The sequence below is a fragment of the Doryrhamphus excisus genome, linkage group LG19, assembly GCF_037039965.1.
Source record: "Doryrhamphus excisus strain RoL-2023G ecotype Guam linkage group LG19, RoL_Dexc_Guam_v1.1, whole genome shotgun sequence".
NCBI lineage: Eukaryota > Metazoa > Chordata > Actinopteri > Syngnathiformes > Syngnathidae > Doryrhamphus > Doryrhamphus excisus.
In genome coordinates, this window is record NC_136375.1 from 1,355,787 (window position 1) to 1,372,372 (window position 16,586).

The 16,586-nt window shown below is 27.7% G+C and overlaps 1 protein-coding gene across 1 annotated transcript in view; it reads left to right on the forward strand.

The window, feature by feature from the left end:
* stard9 (StAR-related lipid transfer (START) domain containing 9) overlaps positions 1-16,586 on the forward strand; it is a 46,992-nt gene that overhangs the window by 21,160 nt on the left and 9,246 nt on the right. The window contains exons 4-21 of the mRNA XM_078799224.1: positions 417-533; positions 613-645; positions 720-781; positions 2,547-2,659; positions 2,969-3,111; positions 4,603-4,670; positions 4,746-4,843; positions 4,942-5,190; positions 6,598-6,695; positions 6,773-6,850; positions 6,917-6,994; positions 8,552-8,734; positions 11,703-11,754; positions 12,897-13,022; positions 13,176-13,258; positions 15,342-15,403; positions 15,480-15,670; positions 15,745-16,168. Coding sequence (XP_078655350.1) covers positions 417-533; positions 613-645; positions 720-781; positions 2,547-2,659; positions 2,969-3,111; positions 4,603-4,670; positions 4,746-4,843; positions 4,942-5,190; positions 6,598-6,695; positions 6,773-6,850; positions 6,917-6,994; positions 8,552-8,734; positions 11,703-11,754; positions 12,897-13,022; positions 13,176-13,258; positions 15,342-15,403; positions 15,480-15,670; positions 15,745-16,168 — 2,258 coding nt within the window. The remainder of the gene's footprint in view (positions 1-416; positions 534-612; positions 646-719; positions 782-2,546; positions 2,660-2,968; positions 3,112-4,602; positions 4,671-4,745; positions 4,844-4,941; positions 5,191-6,597; positions 6,696-6,772; positions 6,851-6,916; positions 6,995-8,551; positions 8,735-11,702; positions 11,755-12,896; positions 13,023-13,175; positions 13,259-15,341; positions 15,404-15,479; positions 15,671-15,744; positions 16,169-16,586) is intronic.

Consider the following 16,586-nt stretch of genomic DNA (forward strand, 5'->3'; position numbering starts at 1 on the left):
TATTTACTTCGGCACAATGCTATCATGATAGCATCTTAGCTAAATGGCTAACACTTCACATCTGCCTTTGCCGTACGCTAAATGTTTTCTTTAATATTCTTTTCATCTTTGAATATTTCACCTTCCTTCTTCAATAATCTTTGTACATTTTCCTTTAATAATATGATGAATTTATTCTCATATTTTTTTTTATTTATTCCCGTAATATTGGAACTTTTTTTTAAATGTTTACCTTTTATTTTGAGGTACTCTTTGGCGAATTTTCCGCATTAAAAAGACAAGCAAATAGAGCAAAGTGAAAACAAAGACGCTTAGTCGATTATTTGGATTATGTCAGATTCCCCCCCCCCACGTTTGCCCCACCACTATGTTTTTATTCCATGTTTATTTTAATAACTCGCTCTTTTGTTCCTAAGGTGTTCCAGGACTTGGGTGTGTCGGTGCTAGCCGGAGCTTCCGAGGGCTACAACGTGTGTCTGTTTGCTTATGGCCAGACCGGCTCGGGAAAGACCTACACCATGATGGGAACAGCGGTGAGCAGGAAGGGGGGCGGAGTTATTTGTCCGTCACGTCCCAAACGGTAAAAGCGCTAACTGAAATGTTATTGTTCAGGACTCCGCCGGTTTGACTCCTCGCATCTGCCAGGTATGGAAACACGACACAAGGTGTGGACTACATATCCACAGTGACACTAAATCACATCCTCGTTGTCCTTAAAGGGTCTGTTCAGGTCTCAGGAACCGCTTCCCGACGGGCAGAACTCCAGCCGAGTGGAGATCAGGTACCTCATGATGCCTCTTCTCATTTTACCTGCAAAGCTTCGGGCAATGAAATGCGCATTGCTAACTTGTTTTTCTCGTTTTGGTCGAAAGGTGTTTGCACGCCTCGTCGGTCAACAACGTACACGCTCGTTAAAATTACTTTAGTCTTTCTATTGTCACACACAACGTTATTATTTCATAATTTCATTTCAACATGCATCAGATTCCAATTGAGTGCATCCCATAATCAGTTCCCAGTTCCACATGTCCAAAAGGAGTAGGAAGAAGCAAAGCTTATTAAATCCTACCCCTCCATCTGGTACTTTTACAATCACTAACTGTTACATTTGTTCACTTCCTGCTTTCCTAATATAATTTTTTTTTAAACCTTACAAAAATTTTTGTAACTTTTACAATAAGTAACTTTTACATTTGTTCACTTCCTGCTTTTCTAATATAATTTTTTTTAAACCTTACAAAATTTATTTTAACTTTTACAATAAGTAACTTTTACATTTGTTCACTTCCTGCTTTCCTAATATACTTTTTTTAAACCTTACAATTTTTTTTTTAACTTTTACAATTAGTAACTGTTGCATTTGTTCACTTCCTGCTTTCCTAATATAATTTTTTTTTAAACCTTACAAATTTTTTTTTAACTTTTACAATAAGTAACTTTTACATTTGTTCACTTCCTGCTTTTCTAATATACTTTTTTTAACTTAATTTTTTTAAACTTTTCCAATCAGTAACTGTTACATTTGTTCACTTCCTGCTTTCCTAATATATTTTTTTAAACTTAATTTTTTTTAGTTATACAATCAGTAACTTACATTTGTTCACTTCTTGTTTTTCTAATATACTTTTTTTAACTTAATTTTTTTTTAACTTTTGCAATCAGTAACTGTTACATTTGTTCTCTTCCTGCTTTCCTAATATTTTTTTAACTTAATTTTTTTTACTTTTACAATCAGTAACTGTTACATTTGTTCACTTCCTGCTTTCCTAATATATTTTTTTAAACTTAATTTTTTTTAGTTATACAATCAGTAACTTACATTTGTTCACTTCCTGCTTTCCTAATATAATTCTTTTTTAAACCTTAAAATTTGTTTTTTAACTTTTACAATCAGTAACTGTTACATTTGTTCACTTCCTGTTTTTCTAATATACTTTTTTTAACTTAATTTTTTTTAAACTTTTGCAATCAGTAACTGTTACATTTGTTCTCTTCCTGCTTTCCTAATATTTTTTTAACTTAATTTTTTTTACTTTTACAATCAGTAACTGTTACATTTGTTCACTTCCTGCTTTCCTAATATATTTTTTTAAACTTAATTTTTTTTAGTTATACAATCAGTAACTTACATTTGTTCACTTCCTGCTTTCCTAATATAATTCTTTTTTAAACCTTAAAATTTGTTTTTTAACTTTTACAATCAGTAACTGTTACATTTGTTCACTTCCTGTTTTTCTAATATACTTTTTTTAACTTAATTTTTTTTAAACTTTTGCAATCAGTAACTGTTACATTTGTTCTCTTCCTGCTTTCCTAATATTTTTTTAACTTAATTTTTTTTACTTTTACAATCAGTAACTGTTACATTTGTTCACTTCCTGCTTTCCTAATATAATTTTTTTAAACTTAAATTTTTTTTTAATCTTTTACAATCAGTAACTGTTACATTTGTTCACTTGCTGCTTTCCTAATATAGTTAGTTTTTAATTTAATATGTTTTCATCATATTATATATAATATTTAATATATTTAATCTGTCTCTGTAGCTTTTTGGAGATCTACAACGAGCGAGTCCGAGATCTGCTAGGAGGTGGCGAGCACAAGAAGAGAACCTCACTGAGAGTCCGAGAGCATCCGGAGAAAGGTCCCTACGTGCAAGGTGATTATTTTGATACTTTTAGACGTACTACAACAATGGAGTCCCGCCTCCTTTCTTTCTCTTTCCTTCCCCCTCCGCTAAGGACCGTTGAAGGACCCGCATCCACTCATTGTCTGCGACCACAGGAAGTGAGGTTATTTCCTGATTACACGCACACAAGGTGGCCATGTTGAGGGATCTCAGCTATGGTTGCTCCCAAAAGATGAACATGGTGGATTCATCACAAAGCGTCGTTGTGGTGGATCAAACGTGTGAATCAACGACGTTCGATGCCGATATCGTCAACTGTGTGTTTGTCTTCGATATCAGATCTATCACAGCATGTGGTGTCGGACAGCAAGCAGGCCGTGGGACTCCTGGAGGCGGGCGTCGCCAACCGCATCACGGCGGCCACCCACAACCATGACGCCAGCAGCCGCTCCCACGCCATCTTCACCATCCAGTACACTCAGGTCCCCGGTTCTTTTTTCATGGATTAGTTTTCTCGTTTTTCTTTTTTTTTTTTTTATAAAAAAATAAATAATAAAACATAAGTAAAAATAATATAATGCAATGTAATAAATTAAATGTCAAATATATTATATCTAAATAACCTATAGTAAAAATACATAATAAATATATAAAAATAATATAATGCAATGTAATAAATGTGAAATATATTTTATATCTAAATAACGTATAATAAAAATACATAATAAATATATAAAAATAATATAATGCAATGTAATAAATGTAAAATATATTTTATATCTAAATAATGTATAATAAAAATACATAAATATATAAAAATAATATAATGCAATGTAATAAATGAAATGTAAAATATTTTATATCTAAATGTATCATAAAAATACATAATAAATCTATAAAAATACTATAATGCAATGTAATAAATGAAATGTAAAATATATTTTATATCTAAATGTATAATAAAAATACATAATAAATATATAAAAATAACTGCAATATAATACATGAAATGTAAAATAGATTTTGTATCTAAATAATGTATAATAAAAATACATAATAAATATATAAAATAACATAATGCAATGCAATACAAGAAATGTAAAATATATTTTATATCTAAATAATGTATAATAAAAATACATAATAAATATATAAAAATAATATAATGCAATGTAATAAATGTAAAATATATTTTATATCTAAATAATGTATAATAAAAATACATAATAAATATATAAAAATAATATAATGCAATGTAATAAATGAATGTAAAATATATTTTATATCTAAATAATGTATAATAAAAATACATAATAAATATCTAAAAATAATATGCAATACATGAAATGTAAAATATATTTTATATCTAAATAATGTATAATAAAAATACATAATAAATATATAAAAATAACTGCAATATAATACATGAAATGTAAAATATATTTTGTATCTAAATAATGTGTAATAAAAATACATAATAAATATATAAAAATAACATAATGCAATGCAATACATGAAATGTAAAATATATTTTATATCTAAATAATGTATAATAAAAATACATAATAAATATATAAAAATAATATAATGCAATGTAATAAATGTAAAATATATTTTATATCTAAATAATGTATAATAAAAATACATAATAAATATCTAAAAATAATATAATGCAATGTAATAAATGAAATGTAAAATATATTTTATATCTAAATAATGTTTAATAAAAATACATAAATATATAAAAATAATATAAAGCAATGTAATAAATGAAATGTAAAATATATTTTATATCTAAATAACGTATAATAAAAATACACAATAAATATATAAAAATAATGTAATGCAATGTAATATTTAATAAAAAAAATATACAAATGAAATAAAACAAATGAAAAGAAACATTTCTCTGGACAGAAAATGTCATTCTCATAATCTCATGGTTGTCATTATCTCATCATCATGACTCACAGGCCATCCTTGAGAATAACCGTCCCTCGGAAACCGTCAGCAAGATCAACCTGGTGGACCTGGCAGGAAGGTGAGTGCGCCCCCTGCCGCCCCCTAGCGTCCGTTTGGGTACTGCACGGACTAGTGAAACTGATGTGACTTGCAGCGAGAGAGCCGACCCCAACTACTGCAGGGACAGACTGACGGAGGGCTCCAACATCAACAAGTCGCTCGTCACGCTCGGCATCGTCATTTCCGCACTCGGTTAGCGATTTCGCTTTTTCATCTCGTATGCTTCTTCTTCTTCTACTTCTTCTTCTACTTCGTAATACGTCCCCTTCCGTACGCCCCCCCCCATGCAGCCCAGAACTCCCACATGTCCAGCAGCTGCCAGAGCATCAACAGTATGGCGTCCGAGGGCGACGGCAGCACGGCGGGCAGCCACAGCAGCTCCTTGTCTGGAGGAGGAGGAGCACCAGGAGGAGCACCAGGAGGAGCACCAGGAGGAGGAGGAGGGAGGAGACACTGCTTCATCCCCTACAGGGACTCCATCCTCACCTGGCTGCTGAAGGACAGCCTGGGGGGGAACTCCAAGACCATCATGATTGCAAGTACGTACAAGGAAATATTTCCAGAAATATATTATATTATATATTATATATATATTATAAATATAAATATTTCCTTAAATATTTTCCAAAAATTACAACTTATTTTTTGTTTTGTTTCCATAATTTTCAACTTTAAAAAAAAAACATATTTTTCTTTAATATTCTTTTAATCTTTTAATATTTCACCTTCCTTCTTCAATAATTTTTGTACATTTTCCTTTAATAATTATTATCATCATATTTTTTAATTTATTCCCGTAATATAACTTCTTTAATATTACAACATAAAAAATAAGGTATTTTTTTCTTTAATATTTCACCTACATTTTCCTTTAATAATAAGATGAATTTATTCTCATCATATTTTTTTATTTATTCCGGTAATATTATAACTTTTTGCCCAAACTAAATTTTCAAAAATTACATCTTTATTTTCTTTTGTTTCTCATATTACAACATAAAAAATAAGGTATTTTTTCTTTAATATTTCACCTACATTTTCCTTTAATAAGATGAATTTATTCTCATCATATTTTTTTATTTATTCCCATAATATAACTTCTCTCATATTACAAGATAAAAAATAAGGTATTTTATCTTTAATATTTCACCTACATTTTCCTTTAATAATAAGATGAATTTATCCTATTTTTTAATTGATAATATAATAATATATATAATAATAATATAATATAATATTTTCCTTTAATAATAAGATTAATTCATCATATTTTTTAATTGATAATATAATAATATATATAATAATAATATATTTTCCTTTAATAATAAGATTAATTTATCATATTTTTTAATTGATAATATAATAATATATATAATAATAATATAATATTTTTCTTTAATAATAAGAGTAATTTATCATATTTTTTAATTGATAATATAATAATATATATAATAATAATATAAAATTTTCTTTAATAATAAGATTAATTTATTATATTTTTTAATTGATAATATAATAATATATATAATAATAATATAATATAATATTTTCCTTTAATAATAAGATTAATTTATCATATTTTTTAATTGATGATATAATAATATAATATAATAATAATATAACTTTTTGCCCAAACTAAATTTCCAAAAATGACAACTTTATTTTCTTTTGTTTCTCATATTACAACATAAAAAATAAGGTCTTTTTTCTTTAATATTTCACCTACATTTTCCTTTAATAAGATGAATTTATTCTCATCATATTTTTTAAATTTTTCCCGTAATATTATAACTTTTTAACCCAAACAAAATTTCCAAAAATGACAACTTTATTTTCTTTTGTTTCTCATATTACAGCATAAAAAAATAAGGTCTTTTTTCTTTAATATTTCACCTACATTTTCCTTTAATAATAAGATGAATTTATTCTCATCACGTCTCGCCCAGCCGTGTCGCCTTCCGCAAGCTGCTACAACGAGACCCTCAGCACCCTGCGCTACGCCGCCCATGCCAGGAACATCGTCAACAAGCCTCGGGTGAACGAGGTGGGCGAGCGCCGCTCAGGCCGCCATCTTTAATGTTCCTCACATCAACGTGCGCTTTTGGTTTCGTGTGCGTGCAGGACGCCAACGTGCGCCTGATCCGGGAGCTGAGGGAGGAGATCGACAGGCTGAAGAGCATGCTGCTCGGCTTCGGAATGGTACGGCGGGATTACGGGTAACTCGGGCCGGAATGATGGACTCCTGGTTTTTATTCCCTCACCCAGCAGCGGGATCCCAGCCCATCCCTGAGCGACGAGAGGGACGGAACGCTGTCGGACATGGTGTTGCAGAATGAACTGAAGGTAACACGGCGTTCCCGGGAAGACATGCGTCTCCAATATTTTTATTATAATCATTTTTTTAATTTTTAAAATTATTTTATAATAATTTTTATTGTTTTTATATTTTAAATATAATGCTGATATCAGGCCGATAATTATTGGTACCGATACTAGGACATCACTAATTTAAAAAAATAATAATTTTATTAAAATTATTAAATTATTTTATGTACAAAAATAAATGTAAAAATATAACCTATATATTTTTACATTTATTTTTGTACATAAAATAATGTAATGATTTTGACAAATTAAATTATTTTATGTACAAAAATAAATGCAAAAATATAACATATATATTTTTACATTTGTTTATGTACATAAAATAATTTAATAATATTAAATAATAATAATTATTATTATCAATATAACATATACATTTTTACATTTATTTTGTACATAACAATTTAATAATTTATTAAATTATTACATTTTTATTAAAAATTGTAATTATTAAATTATTTTATGTACAAAAATAAATGTCAAAATATAACATATCTATTTTGACATTTATTTTTGTACATAAAATAATTTAATAATTTCGCCAAATTAAATTATGTACAAAAATAAATGCAAAAATGTAACATATATTTTTACATTTGTTTATGTACATAAAATAATTTAATAATATGAAATAATAATTATTATTATCAATATAACATATAAATTTTTACATTTATTTTGTACATAACAATTTAATAATTTATTAAATTATTACATTTTTATTAAAAAAATAGTAATTAAATTATTTTATGTACAAAAATAAATGCAAAAATATAACATATATATTTTTACATTTGTTTATGTACATAAAATAATTTAATAATATTAAATAATAATTATTATTATCAATATAACATATAAATTTTTACATTTATTTTGTACATAATTTAATAATTTAGTAAATTATTACATTTTAATTAAAAAAATAGTAATTATTAAATTATTTTGTGTACAAAAATAAATGTCAAAATATAACATATCTATTTTGACATTTATTTTGTACATAAAATAATTTAATAATTTCACCAAATTAAATTATGTACAAAAATAAATGTCAAAATATAATATTTTTATATTTATTACAAAAATAAATGTGAAAATGTATGTTATATTTTTACATTTATTTTTGTACATAAAATAATTACATTATATTAATTAAAATAATGTACAAAAATAAATGTAAAAATGTTATATTTTTACATTTATTTACAATTATTAAGAAAAAAGATAAATCTAAAAATATATATTATATTTTTGTACATTTATTTTTGTACATAAAAATTTAATAATTTTCCCGAATTAATTTTTACGTACAAAATAAATGTAAAAATATAACATATATATTTATTTTTGTACATAAAATAATGTAATAATTTTAATGTAATATACAATAAGAATTGTATGAATTTACAGTTTATTATTTTTTGCTATCTAAAATTGAAGTAAAGAGAACATATAAAGAAATATATATTTTTTTTATAACGGATGAAGAAAGTGGTTTTAAATGCCCGGCAGGTGGAGCAGCTGACCAAGGACTGGTCCGAGAGCTGGGGGGGGGACAAGAAGGATCTGCTGGACCAGTACAGCGTGGACATCAATGGAGACCGAGGCGGCTTCCTCATCAACTCCCTCCAGCCTCACCTGGTGGCCCTCCACAGAGACGTCCTCAGCACCGGCGTGGCCTTCTACCATCTCACGGTGCGAATGGACCAATGGGCGGACGGAGTAATACTCGTAATACTAGCGTAGTAGTAGTAGTAGTACTAGTAGTACAATACTTGTGGTTGTGTGGCTTTACAGCAGGGGGTGTCCCACAAGGCCAGATCCATTTTTGCTGGCTTTTTTTTTTAATGTCCGAACTTATTTCTTCAATCATCTTTGCACATTTTCTTCACATAAATTGAGATGATTTAATTCCATGAAATTATTATTTTTTTAAATTATCTTTTTTTTTTATAATTTTCCAAAAATGACAACTCAAAAACTTGTTTTTTTGTTTCTCATAATTTCCAACTTTTAAAAAATAATGCATTTTTTTTTACTATTGTTTCAATCTTTTAATATTTCACCTACATTTTCCTTTAATAATATGATGAATTTATTCTCATATTTTTTTGATTTATTCTCATAATATTATAACTTCTCTCATATTACAGCATAAAAAATAAGGTATTTTTTCTTTAATATTTCAGTCCTTTGCTAGTATAGTGACATTATTTTTCCACATAATATTCCAAGTTTATTCTCAAAAATTGCAACATTTTTCTCGTAATATTTCAACATCATTGTAACATTATAACGTTCCTTTAAACGTAGTTATCCATACGTTTTTTCTTTGTTAATTATTTAATAATTATGAAATTATTTTATGTACAAAATAAATGTAAAAATATAACATATATTTTTACATTTGTTTTTGTACATAAAATAATTTAATTATAAATGCAAAAATATAACATATATTTTTACATTTGTTTTTGTACATAAAATAATTTAATTATAAATGCAAAAATATAACATATATATTTTTACATTTGTTTTTGTACATAAAATAATTTCATAATTATTAAATAATTAATAATTATTATTATAAATATAACATATATATTTTTACATTGATTTTTGTACATAACAATTTAATAATTTATTAATTTATTACATTTTTATTAAAAAGGTAATGATTATTAAATTACATGTACAAAAATAAATGTCAAAATATAACATATATATTTTGACACTTATTTTTGTACATAAAATAATTTAATTATAAATGCAAAAATATAACATATATATTTTTACATTTGTTTTTGTACATAAAATAATTTAATTATAAATGCAAAAATATAACATATATATTTTTACATTTGTTTTTGTACATAAAATAATTTCATAATTATTAAATAATTAATAATTATTATTATAAATATAACATATATATTTTTACATTGATTTTGTACATAACAATTTAATAATTTATTCATTTATTACATTTTTATTAAAAAGGTAATGATTATTAAATTACATGTACAAAAATAAATGTCAAAATATAACATATATATTTTGACACTTATTTTTGTGCATAAAATAATTTAATTATAAATGCAAAAATATAACATATATATTTTTACATTTGTTTTTGTACATAAAATAATTTAATTATAAATGCAAAAATATAACATATATTTTTACATTTGTTTTTGTACATAAAATAATTTAATTATAAATGCAAAAATATAACATATATATTTTTAAATTTGTTTTTGTACATAAAATAATTTCATAATTATTAAATAATTAATAATTATTATTATAAATATAACATATATATTTTTACATTGATTTTGTACATAACAATTTAATAATTTATTCAATTATTACATTTTTATTAAAAAGGTAATGATTATTAAATTACATGTACAAAAATAAATGTCAAAATATAACATATATTTTGACACTTATTTTTGTACATAAAATAATTTAATTATAAATGCAAAAATATAACATATATATTTTTACATTTGTTTTTGTACATAAAATAATTTAATTATAAATGCAAAAATATAACATATATATTTTTACATTTGTTTTTGTACATAAAATAATTTCATAATTATTAAATAATTAATAATTATTATTATAAATATAACATATATTTTTACATTGATTTTGTACATAACAATTTAATAATGTATTCATTTATTACATTTTTATTAAAAAGGTAATGATTATTAAATTACATGTACAAAAATAAATGTCAAAATATAACATATATATTTTGACACTTATTTTTGTACATAAAATAATTTAATTATAAATGCAAAAATATAACATATATATTTTTACATTTGTTTTTGTACATAAAATAATTTAATTATAAATGCAAAAATATAACATATATTTTTACATTTGTTTTTGTACATAAAATAATTTCATAATTATTAAATAATTAATAATTATTATTATAAATATAACATATATATTTTTACATTGATTTTGTACATAATTTAATAATTTATTAATTTATTACATTTTTATTAAAAAGGTAATGATTATTAAATTACATGTACAAAATAAATGTCAAAATATAACATATATATTTTGACATTTATTTTTGTACATAAAATAATTTAATAATTTTGCCAAATTAAATTATGTACAAAAATAAATGTCAAAATATAACATATACATTTTATATATGTTATATTTTTACATTTATTTTGCACATAAAAATGTTATAATTTTTCCGAATTAATTTTTACGTACAAAATAAATGTCAAAATATAACATAGATTTTTACGATTTTTGCAATTTTGACACCCCTGCACAACAGTAAATCTTTCCATTTTTTCTTTGTGCGTGATGCTGACTCCTTTCATCTTTTCTGTTGGCTAGATTCCTCTTCCTCCTCCTCCTCTTCTTTCTCTCTTCTGCTAGAAATAGTGTGGAGAAGGTAAATGGACTCGTCTTTCCTCTCTTCCTTCAAACTACGACTTCCAAGAGGCTTTAAGCTTAACCTGAACCTGACATTGACAAGCACGCCCTCCAGGCCTGACACTCGTACTGTTTGGGAACACACGTGTTCCTGACACGCCACCGTCACGCTAACCGGCCGAGACTCTTTTTGTATCACACGTGTTGATGAACTGTGTTCTAATTTGTCTTACAGGAAGGAGTAACCCGCATCGGGCCGCTGGACCAGTTTCAAGAACCACATATAGGTATAAAACTTGATCAAATGCTCTTATCGAATGCACTTCTGCCCCCTTGTGGCCGTTTTTATGGTTTAAACGTGCTAGGAAGGGTAATGCATTAGTGAAGGGTTGCATCATTTCTGTTTTTTATGCTTCTCCTGCGATAAAAAAACATGAAAAATATCGGCTATCAATACGTAAGTCTTTGCTAGTGAAATAAGTGAATAATGTTGACTATATAATGACAAAATAATGGCGTATTTATGTATTTTCTATAATTAAAAATTATGTCATTTTTGTTATAATATCAAATAAAGTAAAATATAAATCAGCAGCGTTTTCTGCAATTTTCTAGGAAATTTGTTGATTTTATTTATTCATACACTTCCGAAAAACGTGAAGACTATTTTGCGTACTGTTAAACATGCTAGGAAGTGTAATGCATTAGTGAAGGGTTGCATCATCTCTATTCTTTATGCTTCTTCTGCAAAAAATGGGATGAGTAAGTCTTTGCTAGTGAAATAAGTGAATAATGTTCACTATATAATAACAAAATAATAGCGTATTTATGTATTTTTTACCTAAATTATGTCATTTTTTGTCATAAAATCAAATAAAGTAAAATATAAATCAGCGGCGTCGACACAGCATTTTGCATTTCAAATTTTCCTGCAATTATTTATTCATGGCACGCCTTAAAAGCGCAAAGACTAGTTGCTAAAATAACTAAAATAAGAATGTGTAAAACTATAAAAACATTTGGTTAAGCATGTAAAGATTAAAAAGCAGTGGACCTAAAATTGAGCCTTGGGGAACCCCGCATTCAATTTCATGGGTTCCTGAGGAACATGTATTCATACTTCGATTAAAAAAAAAAAGCATCGGTCTGTGAGATAAAAACAAAACCAGTGAAGAAATTATTTGAGAATTTCTCGAAAATTTGCCGCAGGAAGTGGTGGAAACGTTTGCGGTGCGTTCATGTTCCATTCATGGCTAGTTCACGGAAATGATACATGCAACACATCACGTGTATCGTCAGCGTAACTATGGAAGCTGATGCCGTGCTTCCTGATTACGTCGTCCCCAAGGGGAAACATGTAAATATTAAAAAGGAGTGGACCTAAAATTGAGCCTTGGGGAACCCCGCATTCAATTTCATGGGTCCCTAGTTTTGCAGGGTGGATCCAGCTGCGAGGTGGAAAACGACGGCGGTGTGGTCACGCTCAGACCGCTGCCCGGTTGCGTCTGCCTCATTAACGACAGGGAGGTCACCGAACCCTGCAGGCTGGCGCAAGGTCAGAACTCCGATATTCCTAACGCACTTGAAGTATTCACTCGTGTACATTTCTTTATTGGTTGGAATGTTTTATTCTAACAGAGGTTAGAATAAAACACGTGTTGTAACAAGGACGTTTCACCCCCCCACCCCCCCACCCCCCCGGCTCTAGGAATGGTGATCACCTTGGGAGGGGTCCATAAATTCCGCTTCAGCCACCCAGCGGAGGCGGCCATCCTCCGGGAGCGCAGGCGGGTACGTGTGGCTCCACCCTTCCATGTCAAATCCATCGATTAAAATATTTCATTGCGGTTCATCACATTTAGTTAACCCATAATTAATCACAATTAATCGCAGTTAGAAGTTATTTCTAATCAGTAGGGATATAAATACATATGTCATGTATTATTGCTTTCTTACATATTATATCCTAATGAGATACTTAGATACTGTTAATAAGTAATAAGCAATATTTGCTTTATTAACCCGATTTATTAGGAATAATTTATTATAAGTTTTTAGTAAATACATTCTTTAATAAATCTTTATTAAGAGGCTTATTAAAGCAAATAATCTTATTAATAGGGGATTTATTAACTAATTACTGCTTATTAAAGCTTATTACATATGCATAGTTTTTGCACATAAATTGAAATGATTTATTTCCAGAAAATTATACAATTTTTCCAAACCTAATTTTCCAAAAATGACAACTCTTTTTTTGTTTTGGTTGTTTCCAAAAAATTTTTTTTTTTAAATAACATATTTTTATTTAATATTCTTTCAATCGTTCCCGTTTCAAACATTCCCGTAATATAACTTCTCTCATATTACAACATAAAAATAAGTTATATTTTTCTTTAATAAGATGAATTTATTCTCATCACCCTTTTTTTTAAATTTATTCCCGTAATATTATAACTTTTTGCCCAAACTAAATTTCCAAAAATGACAACTTTATTTTCTTTTGTTTCTCATATTACAACATAAAAAATAAGGTCTTTTTTCTTTAATATTTCACCTACATTTTCCTTTAATAATAAGATTAATTTATCATATTTTTTAATTGATAATATAATAATATATATAATATAATATAATATAATATTTTCCTTTAATAATAAGATTAATTTATCATATTTTTTAATTGATAATATAATAATATATAATAATAATATAATATAATAATAATATAATATAACTTTTTGCCCAAACTAAATTTCCAAAAATGACAACTTTATTTTCTTTTGTTTCTCATATTACAACATAAAAAATAAGGTATTTTTTCTTTAATATTTCACCTACATTTTCCTTTAATAATAAGATTAATTTATCATATTTTTTAATTGATAATATAATAATATATATAATAATAATATAATATAATATTTTCCTTTAATAATAAGATTAATTTCTCATATTTTTAATTGATAATATAATTAATATAATAATAATATAATATAATATTTTCCTTTAATAATAAGATTAATTTCTCATATTTTTTAATTGATAATATAATAATATATATAGTAATAATATAATATATTTTCCTTCAATAATATTAATTTATCATATTTTTTAATTGATAATATAATAATAATATAATAATAATATAATATAACTTTTTGCCCAAACTAAATTTCCAAAAATGACAACTTTATTTTCTTTTGTTTCTCATATTACAACATAAAAAATAAGGTCTTTTTTCTTTAATATTTCACCTGCATTTTCCTTTAATAATAAGATTAATTTATCATATTTTTTAATTGATAATATAATAATATATATGATAATAATATAATAATAATATAATATTATAACTTTTTGCCCAAACTAAATTTCCAAAAATGACAACTTTATTTTCTTTTGTTTCTCATATTACAACATAAAAAATAAGGTATTTTTTTCTTTAATATTTCAGCCCTATGCTAGTATATTGACATTATTTTTCCACATAATATTCCAAGTTTATTCTCGTAAAATTTCAACATTTTTCTTGTAATATTTCAACATCATTGTAACGTTATAACATTCCTTGAAACGTAGTTATCCATAACTAATATATTTGTTGTTTTCTTTGTTTCTCATAATATAACATTTGTGTTTAATATTTCAACTTTATGTTACTAAAATGATGTTATAATTCCTCATAAAATTATGTTATTCTTAGATTACAACCTTTCTGTCCTAATATTTTGACTTAAAAAAAATACTACTTTTCCATTTTTTTTGTTCATATTTTACCTTTTCTTTCTGCATTTCTGCATTTATTAATAATTGGCCGTTTCCAGGATACCCTAAAATTCCCTAAAAATTCCCTAAAAATGTGTGTTCCCAGGCAAGTGAGGGTGGCATTACCTGCAGCTGCATTGACCTCTGCCATCCGACCCCTGACCAAAGGTGACGACCGACTTCGGAGTTGGTGACTAACCTTTCACCGCAAAAATTGACTTCGATTTTTGGCGTCTTTTTACAGCAAAGCGGGCGACCAAACGTCAACAACGGTCACGTGCTCGTCCCCCGGCGAGGATTCGTCTGCCGGGCAGCGCTTGGAGTTGCAGCGGCGCTACGTGGAGCGTTTGCGGCAGGAGATTTGTACGGAGCAGAGGCAGGCCGAGACGGAGCTGGAGAAGGAGCAGGTCCGCATCCGGCAGCAGCACAATGAAAGTAAGCACGACATCTCCCGGACTTATTTAGCACTGAATGTTCTCCAGTTGTGACTCTTTGTTGTGACTCTGAAGTCAAGCAGTGGATCCAGCAGGAGAAACATCACCTCACCCAGGAACTCGGAGTTCAAACAGACCCCATTACGGAGCAGCTGGCGAGAATCGTACCCGACTCGCCGACCTCCGTTTGTCCGTCCGTGGTCGTCGGCGCCAGGAAGAAAGCCGTCCAGGAGGAGCTACTGAAGCACCACGCCCTGAGTCGCGCCGAGAGTCGCCTCCGCCGGAAGAAGCTGCAGTTCCAGCTGGAGAGAATCGCACGCAAGCGCCATCTGTTGGAAGCCAAGCGGGAACTGCAGCGTCTGGAGAAGGACTTGCCCCCTCCCGGACCAGATGGCCCCGAGTGCCCCCCAGTGAAGCTCAAGGAATATGTTTCCCGGAGATGTTCCTTCTCGGCTGATCTTGCGTCCCGCCTCCACCCACAGCAGACCCCAGTATTCAGGTAATGCTAATGCTAATGCTAATTACCATGGTAATTACTCTACTTTACTTATTTCTCTACTCTTTGCTCTACTCTTTGCTCTACTCTACTCTTTACTCTTTACTCTTTACTCTTTACTCTTTACTCTACTCTACTCTACTCTACTCTTTACTTTACTTTACTCTTTACTCTACTCTTTACTCTACTCTTTACTCTACTCTTTACTCTACTCTTTACTCTACTCTTTACTTTACTTTACTCTTTACTCTACTCTTTACTCTACTCTTTACTTTACTTTACTCTTTACTCTACTTTACTCTTTACTTTACTCTTTACTCTACTTTACTCTTTACTCTACTTTACTCTACTCTTTACTCTACTCCTTTACTTTACTCTTTACTCTACTTTACTTTACTCTTTACTCTACTTTACTCTACTC